Raw genomic sequence first — 15,216 nt, forward strand, 5'->3', positions numbered from 1 at the left:
CTCAAATGTCCTGCTCAACACATTAACTAAGTGAAAACTTTTTCTAAAGCTTGCATGCCATCTCCATTTCACAGTAAGTAGACAGGATATCTTGCTTGAAGCACTGGTGGGCTGTCAGCCCTCCCCACTGTGCTACCTCTGCAACCAGAACAACAGACCGGCTTTCTTGCAGCACGCTGGGACAAAATCAAAGTGTACCTCACTTTAGCACCTAGACCTGGGACCTGGATCTAGATGGCTCATCTAAAAAAGGAAAAAACTGTGAATTCAACCTCTTACAACTATGAACTGTTATTAATAATAGCCGTGCCACAAATTCATGTCTGAGGGATCCAGAACCGCGCGCCAGCTCTATGCAAAACTGTTTCAGTAGTCATAGCGATGGGAGCCTTTCATTTGCGGCAGTTCAGCGGTGGGCTGCCCTGCAAAGGCTGGGGCTGTGCTTCACAGGGAGTTGAACTTGCCTATCACCGCGCCGCAAGCTGCCATAGACAGGACTGGCCACATTTATGCCAGGAATGTGATTAAAAACTGGAAAAACTGAAGCTAGCCTATTCCCAGAGGCAATATAATGTAACGTATATGCCAGAATAATACACACAAGACCCCTGTCTCAGACTCAGTCTGGCCAGCTCAAGGACACCGCCCGGAAGGCAACAGCATGGGGGAAACCCTGGCGAGCTGTGGCCTGTCTGGTTAGGTTATGTTAGCACCTTTAACACCTTGATATGTTTTCCCAGTCGCCCGTCACCAAACGCTAAGTAGCTCTCAATTCCAGGGGATAGAAATTTGCCCTCTGGTATTCAGTTTAACTGCTGATCTGTTCCTCAGCCAAACACTTCCTGAACAGACTAGTCCTTCAAAACTCGATCTAGCCGAGCAGATCTCCGACTGAGCGCAAGGAAGGCTGCACACGTTCCCCAGCCGGGTCTGTAGCCTGAACGTCACCGAGCTCTGTCCTCTTCTAAGAGAGTTAAACTGAGTCCCAGGTGGTTCTCCCTGCTAGGGTGTTATCAGAGTGGTCCCCAGCCAAAGGCTACCTGTTGCTTGTGACCCTTTTGTTTTTCTGTCAAGCTGTAGATGTACACAGCATGGAGAGGCTGAACTGCAGCAGGGGTTGGCAGAATGCCACCCAACTTCCCTTGCATGCAATCAGCAATAGCTGTTAGCTATTTGCATGCACGACCCGGATCCTAAGCAGGTGTTACAAGCCGCTATCTCTGCCTGATCTGCTCTGTGTGTCTTCAGTTCCCCCAGAGCCTTTACTCTGTAGCTTTTGTGACTGTAACTAACTCAGGGGTTTAGCTCAAACAATTCCTGGTTCAGTAACTGCTTGGGCCTGTGATGATAGCAGCCATCGCATTTGAATTTCTTTTCCTGTGTGTGACAGTTTTAAAGATGGTAGAGTTTGCATTCTGTATGTATTCAAGCAGCAAAACGCAGAGCTGCTCGGTGGGACGGCTGCCTGCCTGCGGGTTTATCATCACCCCCGTTAATGCCAGTTGCTGCTGTAGGCAGGGCCTAGCAGCCGCTTTGTCTTTCAAGGAAGATGCTTATCTGAGGCAGCAGGCTTCTCCATCAGATATTCTGTATATCAGAGAAAAGTGCGTGTTTGCCTGTGTATGTAAAGATAGTTGTACTTGGATGCAGCCCTAATCATTGATCCTAGTCCAGGGCTGGGTTTTGGGGTGTGTTCATGTTTGGTGGTTTTTTTTTTTTTTTTCGGGGCAGAGGGAAGGTAGGGGGATAGCCAGAAAGATCCCTGCTTTCTAATTTTTTTCCCATCAGAACCTTTCCTCAGAAAAAAAATGGCTTTTAGGCAGAAAAATAATTTTCCCAGATATTGTTTCCCTAAAAAAACCCCAACTTTGTCTGTGTTTTTAGACCGGAAAACTCCAAACACAAACATTTTTAAATTTTATTTCATGAATTCAGTGGTACTCACAGTTCCCTTGACTTTGACCAGCAAGGTGCATAGCTGAGACTGGATCTCTCCAGATATTTGGGGTTCACCCACCACCTCATGCCACAATATAGGGAACCCCACGTATTTAGTACTGGGAGGAAGCAGAGAATTACAGAAGATGTGTCATTTAGGAACCCCCGCCCAACATCCTGACTTCAGTAAACCAGCAAAGCAGTAAGTCGCTATATCCTTACCTCTGATGGAAAGGCTTGCTCTCTTTTTAAGAGCTGTCACCAGAAGATCTCACATTCTTGTACCTTTCTGCACAGGCAAGGTTTATAGCCTGGAGATAGTCTCAGTCCCTTTAAGGAGTTTCTGACACAAGGCTGTAATCATACAGGATTACACCACAAGGAAATTCTTCCGAGGGGCACCTTCCACTCCCTAGCTTACTTTAATTAAAGCAGAAAAAGGGAAGGAGCATCTTTGAAAGGTTGTGCATCCACCAAGAAGAACGTGCTGGAAAGGATGAACACAGTCTGAGCTCCTTGCAACAGTCAGTGTTAGGCAGCGTGGGGTAAAAGCTCTCATTGATGTTGTTTAAAGTATGTAGCCATCTCTGCTACAGCAAATACTGTAACTTCAGCAGAACTTGTGCAGATGTTTGAGGGTTCTTCCAAATTCAGGCTTAGCCAGGCCCACTTAAATTCTAGGCTACTCAGGATTATTTGATTTTGTTACGTGATCCAAGATCAGAGCTAGAAAAGTGCTGATATTTGTAAATGCAGAGCACTGACGTGACTCTTTCTAAGTGGGTTAATTTCAAGCTGAGAGGGATTCTCGTGTTTACCCATTAGACCTTAACTATTGACATTTCTTGTGATGATATCATGAGCCTGGTAATATCTGATTTGTACTTAGATTCTCGTGTAATTGGAGGATTCCAGCAGCTGCACTTTTCTAAGTTTTCAGAATTTCTGTTTCTCTCCCTGGTTATGGAAGAATTTGTAAAACTAACCTCAGAAATTACTGCTGGGGGGAGGTGGGGAGAAAGCAATAGTTTATTATTTTTGAAAGCTCATGATTGAGACAGTGGCCTGTGAATTTTTAGCAAATACACCAGCTTTCAAAGCAAAGCTGGTAGCTGTCTGTTCATGGGTAACCCACTGCGGCAGACGCATCAGTGGTACAGGTCCTTTGAATGCCCAGTCCACAGAGTAGGTAAGCGTTGCTGCCTTTGTTTCGGAGCTCTGCTCTATTGACTCACATTAAAGTAGTGTGTGCTTTTAGTTTGGGAGGTTCCTCGTTCAGTTTCTGGCTTGCCAGCCATAATGGCAGCTGTGTTATGTGCGGTTAACTTAGCTCCACAGAGAACATGCAGACCTTGTCAGATGCACTTTGAATAAGGCAGGGCTGTGCCAAGGCCTTTATGAGCCTGGCATGCTTCATTTAAAAAACTCAAGTGCATCAACGCAAGGAAATCGATAGTCACAACTTTTTGTCAACATTTGGAGTTTCAACAGGAAAAAAAAAAGGATAACAATTTCCTGTTTTTAAGCATTTCTAGAAATGCACAGTTTGGTAACTCACCAGTCCTACACTTCCCACAAAATAAACAAGAAGTGTAAAGTAATGCATTTTTCATCCCACCACTAACACCCATAACTCTGACCCATACTAACTGCTTCTCCTTCACTAGTAACCTCAAAATATAAACACCACACAAACCCCTTTGAACGAAGATGTATAGACCTTCAAACGACACTCCAGAAATATTATATACCACATATCTCTTTGGCTGGTTTTGGACCAGCAAGTGCAGGCAGGTGGGCAGGTAACTATATGAAATTGCAGATGAAGCTGCTCACAGCAAGCAAGGAGAACACAGCACCCAGCAGCCACCTTTACCGTTTGCAGAAGTCAAGTTAACCTTAACTCTTGCCCCACCCAGAGCGATGCAGCAGCTAGCAAAGCAACCCACTGGTTTTGCATATGGGTTAATGGACCCCAAAGAATCTGATTCAATCTGCAATCCTGGCAGATGGCAGACAGCGCTGGGCAGCTGTGGGGCCCTTGCAGGTGCTCACCAGCTCAAAGAGAGAATAAGAGTGGAGTTGCTAGTTTAGTCATGACTCTGAGCACTTGTGTTTTTTTCTCCTCAGGAGGCTCTGTCGGTGGTGAGCGACGACCAGTCCCTCTTTGACTCTACGTACGGCGCTGCCACTCACCTCCCCAAGGCAGATATGACAGCCTCAGGGAACCCTGACTATGGCCAGCCGCACAAAATCAACCCTTTGCCTCCCCAGCAGGAGTGGATTAATCAGCCCGTCCGGGTCAATGTAAAAAGGGAATATGACCACATGAATGGATCAAGGTAAGGAAAGATTCTTTCCACATCTACGGAATCTTAAATAAAAGCAAAGCACGTACTGTCCATTCATGCTTTTGTCCTGCATCTCAACAAACTCCACTTTTTGTGTAGGACCATATCCTGCTCCCCCTAGAGCTCTGCTGTCACCCATTTTTTACTGGCCTGAGGATCTTGCTCTTGCAGTTCTGCAGTATGCATCTCTACCAGTCTCCATGAACGCTGTACAGACTGGGACATGAGACTGCCAGGACAGAGTTCATGCTGCAAACACTGTTGTAAATCGCACATTTCATCACTTGGTTCAGCACCCCACAAATGTGCCATGGTTCAAGGGGCTCTTGAAGATGGACTCAGACATACAGTAGTAGTCGATGTTTATAACAGTGCCCCAGAGTGAAGCCAGTGAAGCCAGTGAAAGTTGCGCTACTGGGCTGTGTGGGCTTCACTGGAGGGCACTTCTTACTGTATCTGCAACCAGGTTCATGCTGCACTAGGGCAGTAACAACCATATGAAACTGGAGAGCTAGTTGATGGAGAAAGGAAAAAGGAAACTGAGGTCCTTTATGGCAGTTTATGAAACAAAACAAAAGGCGTATGCCCACATCTTCTGTGCGAATAAGTGCCACCACTGGTAAGAAAGAGAGTTCAGGAGTATATTTGAGCAGCGATATTAACCATCAAATGGACACTGGTCATGATGTATCCTCTACAGCTTTTATCTGAAGAGGTAGGAGGTCTGCCCCCCTTCACTGTAGTTAGAGCTGGGGGAGATGAATCATTTCCCTGTTCAATGACAAATTCAAAGACCTGAAAACAACTTATTATCCCAGCTGAGGCTGTTGCCTTTGAAAACATGTCTATAAGTCCAAAGCCTAGGCAAAAAATTCACCCTCTTGGACAAAATCTTCAGATGCAGCAATTTTAATTTTTTTCCAGTTTTAAATATATACAATAAAGCAAAACTATTTTACTTTTTAGCAATACGTTTTCGAGTTCATATTAATTTTAAATTTGGTTTTCTTTTCAAACTCACAAACATCTCTAACATTGGTACAATGTTAACACAGGCCAGTTAAACAATTAAGGGATTTTCTCCTGTAGGGTTAGCTTAGGGCTTCTGTAACAGCCTATTTTTCTGGTTTCTGAGAATCTAGTAAAGAGTAGAGTTTGAAACAGAAAGCAGCCTTGCACTTTCAAACTTCTATAGTGAGAAGATGGTGTTAAAGACTTCAAACAGCAGCATGTTTTTTTTCCTCGTAAGTATAGAGTAGATGCTGATTTTACTATAAGATAAAAGTCTTTGCGTCAGTTGGTCTTTGATGGTGATGATTTGTAGACTGAATTTGATCTTGCCCTGGTTGTTCCTTAGTATCATTTCTGGACTTTATAAGAACTACACGGATTTTTGCACTAGTGTTTCCAATCTCAGAATTGAGGCTGAAACAGGGAAAATTAGTTATTTCCTGAAAAAAACCATCCCTGGATGACACAGGCAAAAGGATGGATCTTGAAAGTACCAGCGGGTTGGGTTTTGTTGATTATCACTAGGACTACCTTTGGCTACCAAGGCTGGTCTTCTTAAATTACCTCTAAAATCTTCAAGAGGGCAATGCAGAGTGGGATCCTGACCAAATGAGTGAGGCTTGTGCATGGGGCTGTGCAGGTCTGACCTCCCCATCCCGCAGAGGGGTGAACCAGTCGCAAGAACCGAGGTGGCAAGGTCAGCCTCGCCGACGGCAGAGGCAACACTCTTCCACGATCATGTGAGGAAGCCCTCTGTAGCATTGCTTCTGTTGCTCAAACCCCTATTGTCAGACCAAGAGTGCTTCCTCCCATTAAGCTCTTTGTCTTTCTCTCTCTAGCAAGTTTTGGACGGCCAAGGGAACAAGTAGTCCTGTCATATCTGCTGAACTACCACAGGTAGCATGTATTTGTGCTTTTCAGATCCTGTAGGCACATGTTCTGTGTAGATTCTGCACGTGTGGATGTGCAGAATTCTGTACTTGTATGTCCAAAAGTCTACATAACACCCTCATTGTATGTGTATCGCGTGTACTTGGGAATGGAATATGTTGGGCTGTCTTTCCATTGTGATCTTTGTGTTACAGTTTCCTCATTCACTCAGAAGAAAAAGGGAAATAATACTGTTTTGACAAACTGATTTATTAACAATTATAAGTGCTCTGATACCCATGGAGAAAGGCCCTCCAGAGGTGTGTTTATTCTGGGCAAAAAGGAAATACTTCTTTATGGGCTTGCTCAAGACTACGAGATTCTTAGGCAGAAACTAAGTGTCCTCAGTCTCTCTAAAAGAGGGGCAACAACTTCCCAACCTATTAGAAAAACAGGAAAACCTGTTTTGAATGTCAGAACTAAGCACTGAAATAGCTTCCAGCCTTTCCTTTTGCTAACTTGTTAGCACAAGAGCTCCAATCCACCCAAGAAACGAGGACATTCATCTGACTTACTCCTATTCATGGCTGAGAAGTCGCCCTTCCCCTGCATGTCCATCACTGCTCATTGTTATGGGTTGGGCCACTCCAGTTGCTTGTTCCTCTGCCCATCAGCTGCCTGGCAAAACTGACACAACATCTGAGCAGCAAACACCAATCTCAATACAAATTAACTTGAACTGCAGACTGAATAACAAACCCTATTCCCCCTCCCTCTCTGCCTCTCCTTCTCCCTCTTGTTTTTCAAGCACACTCTCTTACCGGGTTCCAGCTGCCTCATTAGAGGGAGCAGCCTTTATTCTGTGTTTCACCTGTACTTGAAGTGGTAGTGTTTTCTGCTTGTTGAGAGAGTGGTTTATGTACTCTAGGGAGTGATAAAGCTAGAGGACACCTGACAGTGGAGGGAGGTGGGTGTCGCTAAGAGAAAGTGTCCAGCTTTTCTTCTTTTTCTTAGCAACCAGTAGCAGGTCTGACAGCTGTGGTGTGTAGTGTGATGAGTTGGTTTGGTCCTCAGCAGGGTGGGAGAAGGGGGCTTTGAGGAACCTCTCCAAGCTTGTTTTGCAGAGCCGTCCCTCCAAGTGCCAGCCAACATGGAAACCCTGACCAGCTGTATAACCCATGTCAGGTTTTCCTGGTTTACTCCCAAAGTGGAAAGAATTCCCCAGATACCTGCATGTTAACTATGTACAGATGTTCAGGCAGCGGCAGGGTTCTATCTTTTAGGGGAGGAGATGGGACTTCTGTATTATTGCAAGATTCAGAAGTAGAAATTTTGTGGAAGTTTCTAGTATTATCAGACCTGGATGAAGTATATGGCCTCAAAATCTGTCCGTGCCTTCACAGACGGCTGCTTGCTCAGAACAAAACCCAGCATTACATTCATGTTTCACAGTGATCAGTGTCCAAACACAAGGCATTTAAAATCCAGCACAGAAAAATTAAAATTCTTATGCTTCTTACACCCCATTAGGCACTGGGAAAGGGAAATGGTCTTGTCTTTGTTGATCTGTTGCACACAAAAAATACAAGTCCAGCTTTTCTGTGGGTTTACTGCAAGATGTTCTGCATATTGTTTATCTCCCTTTGCATCCATTTGGAAACTAGAAGTGTGGCTTGCAAACTTTGTTCTTTGCTGAGTTTGTGTCTTTTCCTTATTTTGTTTATAGTCAATTCAGGGAAAGACCTGTCTCCTGCAGTGTGCTTATACAGTTTCCAACATACTAGACCGGGATTTCTGTTGGGACCCTCAGATGCTTTTGTGATATAAATACAATCATTTATGTTTTTAAAAAACAAACAAAAAAATCTTTCACATCTTAAATTCCAATGAATAGAGGAGAGGAGGATTATTTAGATAAACACTGGTTAAAGTTTAACCCAAATTAAAGTCCATTTTAGGAATAGATTTTTCTTATATTCTACATAAATTCCAAATGCAGAGTGAACCAAAAAATAGGTGTTCCAAATTTTGACTGCATTTACTGAGCTACTACAAATCTGCATTTGTAGCTAAACTCTGAGAGCGAACGTTAAAATGATGCTACAAATTTGTATGCTCTTCAAATGTGAAAGAATATTCTAATATGCTGGATGTGGGCGTGGGTGAGGGCAAACTTCAGTGCGTAATTCCAACTGAAGTTATGAATTTTGTCCAGCTAAGTCAGTGCTTTGAAAACGTTTTGGAGACCTTCTCTTGCTTCAGAATATTAAAATAATGCTAAGGTTCAGGGATCTCAGAACATTTTAATGCCACAATAATTTTCTCAAAATAAAACAAAAGGACTATGTATGATGCCTAGAAGAATAAAAATCCCCTTTAAGTGGCGTGTGAGCCCTCTAGTGGGATTCACTGCGTTGCTCCAGTCCCCAGCCAGAGCAGCAGACTGTGTAATTACCTACTGTTTGCATTTACCTGTATGTGATAAACATGATTCTTTGAGACCCTATGAGCCCCTCTGTGCTTTCCTCAAGCAGCTTGAGTTTTGTAACCTGTAAGTCTTTGCCTTTCTACAGCTGTCCCTTCTTTCTGGCAGAGTTACAGTCTTTTTCAGTGTGTAAAAGGCATTCCTTGGAGCAGTGTGAGGCAGGGTTAAAGATGAGGAGCTGCGATTCTGCCTTGATAGCTTTGTTCCCTGATCGTAAAAGGGAACCACAAGCAGCATCACAGTGTCTCTTCCTTCTTACTTCCTTCATTGAACAACAACAACAACAACAAAATCTAATTTCAAGTGTAAAGATTAAAGCTAAGATGAGCAAATGGGGACTTACACCAAAAAGTGGCAAATCTAAACAGAAAAAAAGACAGGAAGAGAGGAGGAATGAAAGGATGGGAAGAAAGGGATAGAAAGAAGGAGGAAATATCCCACTGACCGCAGCTCAGTCAGGTACAGAAATCACTGAAATCCCTTATTTTGCTCTTTCGAATGAAAGCCAAAGGTGATTCCTAGACAGAGGCCCTGGAACAGTAATTATTTTATTTTCAGGTATCTGGAACACAGGCTGAAGCTGTACAGAGGATTTATTAGTCAATGCCAGGCTAGCTGCTTGTCCATTTTGGCTGGTCTAGCATAAACTTTCCCAAAACACCAAGCTCTTGGCATCCCCAAAGACTGCTACTGGAGCTGCTGGAATGAAAAGTCTGTGGACGGGCAGTGGAAATGAGTACTGCTTCATATTCCTTGGACTCTGTCACTGCCACAGTGAATGTACTTAAGAGATCTTGTGAAAGCAGCCTATATCCATTTACCTTAGTAGATCTACAACGTTTTCTGCCCAGAACATGAGCAAGTCCAGCGTGTATAACCACTTGAAAGTCTGAAGTCTCTCTGAAAAGTCAAGGATTAATCTGGCATCTGAAATCCCCTTGCACAAACCATTTCAAATAATGAGGAATTCTTTATATAAATCTAAGTCTGCTTGTGGGTAATGCATGAACTAGGAAAGGAGCTATATTCAATGAATACACTATTCATGGCTCGCAGCTCCCTGTTCTCATTTGATACTGTTGTTGTTCCCCACACTGAATTCTTCTTTGTGTTGCCCACTGCTACACCTACCTTTGCTGGGTTACTGTTAAATCCCTCATCTTAGGTTGGGGCAGTACAGAAACGGGTGTCCAGGAGCTGCAAAGATGATTCAGTCTGGTAGTGCTGCCTTATTTCCCAATAAAAGGCTCCATTTGGATCTGGTAGGAAAGGCTGGGTTACAGAGGACACAAACAATAAGGATCTTCCCACTTGCCGTCACTAAAGATTTCATGGTATTTTTCTTAAAGACAGTTTGGTCTCCTGCCCAGTTAAGCTTTGGTGATGCTATTCCCAGTTACGCCTGTCCTTCTGCTATCAGATTTCCACTGAGGTTAGCTCTGGATCAACCATCCTGAAAACTTTCTGAGAGGGAAGGGAGGCATCTATACAGCCACACGGACACAACCCTGTCAGGTACAGGGAGCACATTTAATGCCCTGCAGGATTAATGGGTGGCTTCTCTTCCCACCATGGTAGATCAGTGGTTGGTAAGGACGCCTCAGTCCTTTAAACTTCTTTTCAGATCTGTCTCTGATACTTGGTTGGTTTTGGCTGCCGAGACATACAGAGCAAGGCAGAGGATAGGCAGGGTCCCAACTGCCAAACCAAGAGTCTGTAAAGTGAAAGATCATCACAAAACCACCGAGGAGATATCTTACAACACTGGTGTTATTTTTGTTACTTCGCTGTATCCGTCATGTGAATGTGCATGATGCTTAGCAGGGAGAATAGAGAGAGCCAAGGACCCTGTGGTCATTTCATGTGAGTCATTTCACGCGAGTCATTTCATGCCAGTAGAAGGCAGATCCTAGGCAGATCAGCTTTTTTAGAAGATGTTTTTTATCTCAGTCTGGATATATCCTATAGTTCTGTATGAGTATTATGTATGTGTAGCTATTTTGTCATGAATAGCGCATATCTCAACTGCAGGGGTTATTTTTCAGGGAAATTTTACTACAGAGCAAGGGGGTGAGAGTGAACCCCCTAGAAGGACCTTAGGTAGCAGGTAGTTGTGCTGGCACTGCTGGCGCCTGGGATGTGCTGCAGGGAAAGCAAAGAAAATTTGACTGTTGTGTCCGAAGGAGGGAGAACTTCATCCCAAAGGCAGGTGGGAGTCTGTACATGGGGATGTGTGTGTTCGGGTCTGCCCCACCAGCTGGGCTGCCCACACCATTTAAAGTCAGCAGCTGGTCTCCAAGCAAGGAGGTGGTCACCTCCCAGGGACGGTGAACCCTGAGCTGAACAGCCTCTGACACCTTGAAGTACGGATGCTTTCGCTGTTTCATTGAGTCTTCTCAGGACAGCGTGTACCTTGGGAAAGAATAAGATCCCTTGTGCTGCTTCAGGGCTTTTTCTCTGCCAGTACAGGTAGCATTTAACACCTGACACAGAGTATTTCAACAGAAAGTTAGAAATGATCACATTCCCTGTGAAAACCCTGGTGTCCCTGCAGTTGCTCAGACTCTCCTCTGACTGCCACGGGGACATTAAACCTTCAGCAGTTTGCCTCTCTGAAGGCGGATTTTGGTTCCCTGCCTGGAAAAACAGTAGGCGAAATAGTAAAACCTTAAATTCGAACATGTGTAAGTTATACATCTTATTTCCATTTTCAAGCAACATTCCCTCAGTAAGACATGAGGAAAAAATTACCATCTGCCTTAGAATATCTCGGTGGAGCATTTATCTCCCAGCCATGATAACTGAATTTCAGTAATTTCTCCCCGCCCCCCCCTTCAGATTAAGAAACAAATTTGTTTAGTGTCCAATCTTGGAAGTCTTGCCAGCTGAACTCGGAGGGTGGGATTTGGTGCACTGTCATAGCTCTTACCCTTCAGTGAACGGTTTCCTCCCAGGCCACTTCGCATCTGGCAGAGAAGAAGGACAGCTGTATGATTAAAGCAGTAGACTCAACTGCGCTGGATATGGCCTCTGTGCTCACTTTGCATAGCGATTGCATACTAATGCACCCTTGTACAGGTTAGGGTGATAACCCTGCCCTTCCTTGGCACATTCTTCGGAGCTGAGATGTGCTGTGTGCGTGTGGCAGCCTGTGGGCTGGTATTTTAAGTGACCTCTAGAGCTAAAAGCATGAGTTACTACTGCAGCTGGAGAAAAACAAAATCTGTGCTCCCTATCTGTGGTTTGGAGGCTCATAATTCTCCCAGAGCAGGACAGAGAAAGCCTATTGCTTGCCAAGGGTCTGCATGTAGTCCAGGCCTTAGCACAGTGCCACCTGAGTTGCTAAATGTTCCCTCCTCATCACTCCATCACCTCAGAAGTAAAACTGGGGCCAGAGCCTTTTCACACACTGTTTCTGTGGTCTGAAGTTCTTGACTCACGTCTAAGCCACCTCAGATTTCTAGATTTCCTATCCAAGTAGCAGACAAGCCTTGGACTGTTTCACTGCTAAGAACAGACAAGATACATTCAGCCCTGTATAAATAAGGCTCTTTAGATAGGATGCTAATATTGTAGTATTCTCCTGGGACTATCCTGTCATTTTGGCATGAGTATTTTGTGTTCTTTGTTAATGAAATCAAGGGGTGTGTGTGTCTGTCTGTATTTCTGATTAGCCCTGCAGAAATGCCTTAGGTCATGAGGTGGTGAGTACAGCCTTTCTGTCAACTGACAGACTCTGCTGTAAGAGAAAGACTGTGTGCAGTGTTTTTAACACAATGCAAGAGTGAAACAGTCCAACAAGGGCTCCTAGGAGCACCAAGCTGTATCTGAAGGGTTGCTAAAATGCATCTGAGCAATAAAGGATGAAGGAGGAGGGGTGTGTGATGGGTGCTTTCTGGTTTGTGAATTTTGGTATTTCAAAGGTACTGAGTGCAACCTCACAGCTACCATTGCCTTTGTCTGGAAGTCATTCTTTGCACCTCCAACTTTCTTTCCTCCAACTGGTTTAATTATCAGAGATCCCCTCCATGAGACCTGTGATTCATAGGTCACCTGATGACATTCATGTGACAGGCCACAAATGTAAAGAAACTCCCCTTAACTTTTTGCCTTCGGGATACTTGCCATTTCTGTAACCCAAACCTCCTTCTGCTACAGCAGGGATGAAAGGTGCATACTAATCACAAGTCATCTGTTTCATTTCGCATTTCAGGGAGTCCCCCGTAGACTGTAGTGTGAACAAATGCAGCAAACTCGTCGGAGCAGGGACAGAGTCCAACCCAATGAGTTACAGCACCTACATGGATGAGAAGAACGGGCCTCCTCCCAACATGACCACCAATGAGAGGAGGGTCATTGTCCCAGCAGGTACCACCACTGTCAAACTCTTTGTGCCATATTTCCTTGCATTGTCTTAAATATCCAGCTGAACAGATAAGTCCTGTTTATCCGCTCGCTGATGAATTCTCTTTCTTACAAACCATGTAAAAAGTAAAGAAAATATCAGACTTTCTGCTAGTGGAATTTCCCGTGTCCCAGTATATGTTCAATCTTGAATCAGAATAAGAAGTGGATAATTAGTACTGCTTCTTTTTTATTATTATTTTTTTCCCCTGGAATGAAGCGTTGTTTTGGTGTGTTGAACCACATCCCTCTCCTGTCATATGTTAGAGGAGAATCTGCAGTGCTTCTTGGGACATGCATGGTATGATCAAAGAGCACAGTTCATAGGCAAGAATAAGCATGAAGTGGACCCAAATTATAACTCCCATGATGCTCTGCAGGATCCAGATGTACTTTCATGTCATAGTGATTCAAAATGAGCTATTTTGTTTTCATTTTTCTGTTAGAAGTAGAAAACCAGAAAAATAAGGTTCTGCAGGAACTACATTATCCTTCCAAAAATTGTTACACAGAAACATTTCTGTCCAGTTTTCTGTTTGTATTCGATATCCACATCTGCTGTCTGAAATTGGCAGGATGCGTTAGATGTATTTGGATAGTCAAACATGAGAGCTGCTGTGGCAGGCAACCGGTGAAGTCTGAACCTGGAACGAGAGGGACTCTTTTCCCTGCAAAGACCATAGATATAAACGGGCTAGCCCAGGAACTTCCCAGCAAGAGAGAGATCACGGGCCAAATCCATTCCCAGTTCATGTACTGAAACTTCCACTGATTTCAAGGGGTGCAGCCTGGTGCAGTGTTGTGAGGGTTTCACCGAGGATTGTAGCTGATTCAAGCAGATGAACTGTTGGCAGAAAGAAATGTACTCGTGGAATTCAGCTCTGTTTTCTGATCATGGCTTGACCACGAACAGATGACAATTTCCAAGCATTTGTTTGCCATTTAGGATGAAAAGGAAAAGCTTGAACTGAATGCAGTGAAGGGAAGCCAATAAAAGATTGACAGCAAATCTCAAAGTACCATTTAAGCCCTTGTTAGGATCTGCTTCGAGAGACCTGCTAACCTAATTGGTGACAGCATCAGATATGTTTTCAGGATCAACATTGCCTAGAAAGGTGCTAGTTGATACCAACTAATTATTATATTGTTAAAGATACCAGAGAGTGAACATTTATCCTGCTCTTCACCATGCTATTTATACATATTTAAAAAGATCAAGGGTGGGCTAAAGTTTGGCATTGTTGAAATAGGGGGAATTACTTTTAGTGCCCTCAGTGGAAGAGAAGGTTTAAAATCTCCTCTTTGAAGGGAAGTGAATAAAGGACTTTTCCCCCCCTTCATGAGCAGCCACAAATCAAAACCTTGAGATACTTGTGAAATAGCAGTGATTTACCAGACTTTGGAAGACAATAATGAACATCATCCCAGATCTCTGGCTGCAGGATATGAGGCCCAATTCATCCAAGAAAGGCATTTGGAAATTTTAATATAATCCAGAGTAAAGATTTATAGCGCATTAGGGTGAAGATAGGCAAGAATAATGTCACATTAGACTTGCAATAGTAATAATAATGAACTCTAAGCCATGTTTTAAGAAGGCAGTTTTTCAGAGACCGTTCAATGTCTTTTGCAGTGATAAATAGGCTGAATGAATATCTGAAATTCAAAAGAATTCAAAAGTGTTTGTTTAAAGGAGACCACAAATTCAATATGCCATCTAAATGCTGGGGTTTTTTTTCAAATCTCAAGACAAATAACTCTTTCAATTAAAAAAAAAAAGCCTCGCTTGAATACTTGCATTGTAAGATTTGCAGTTTTTTGCCAGTGCTTAGAAAGCAGAATTTAAATTAGCTATTGCCAAAACATAAAGGAAATCCATCTTGCTTTCCCAAAGCAGACTCGCAAAAGTATGGGGCTGTAAGTTCCATGTTTAGACTTCAGCTTTAAGCAACCCAGGTTTACTAGAAATTCAATGAGGAAATGTCATGGTTATAATTTCAGTATTCCCTGGTCTTACTTCTCCGTTTCATGTTGTTATTCTAGAACTCCGGTGCCCAAGAATGCACCAGGCATAGCCACTACCTGACCTTTTGTGTCAAGGTACCCCTGCAGCCAAGTACACAGAGTTTACAGTCCTGAGCCAACGTATTGTTTTGT

General features: G+C 43.6%; 1 protein-coding gene across 5 annotated transcripts in view; it reads left to right on the forward strand.

Annotated features, from left to right (window-relative positions):
• Positions 1 to 15,216, forward strand: part of FLI1 (Fli-1 proto-oncogene, ETS transcription factor) — an 89,337-nt gene that overhangs the window by 46,022 nt on the left and 28,099 nt on the right. For all 5 annotated transcript variants that reach the window (XM_040615930.1, XM_040615931.1, XM_040615933.1 and 2 more), the window contains 2 exons: positions 4,069 to 4,280; positions 12,869 to 13,023. In XM_040615930.1, the coding sequence (XP_040471864.1) occupies positions 4,069 to 4,280; positions 12,869 to 13,023 (367 nt within the window). The remainder of the gene's footprint in view (positions 1 to 4,068; positions 4,281 to 12,868; positions 13,024 to 15,216) is intronic.

Source organism: Falco naumanni, chromosome 16 (assembly GCF_017639655.2).
Source record: "Falco naumanni isolate bFalNau1 chromosome 16, bFalNau1.pat, whole genome shotgun sequence".
In the NCBI taxonomy this organism is placed as follows: domain Eukaryota; kingdom Metazoa; phylum Chordata; class Aves; order Falconiformes; family Falconidae; genus Falco; species Falco naumanni.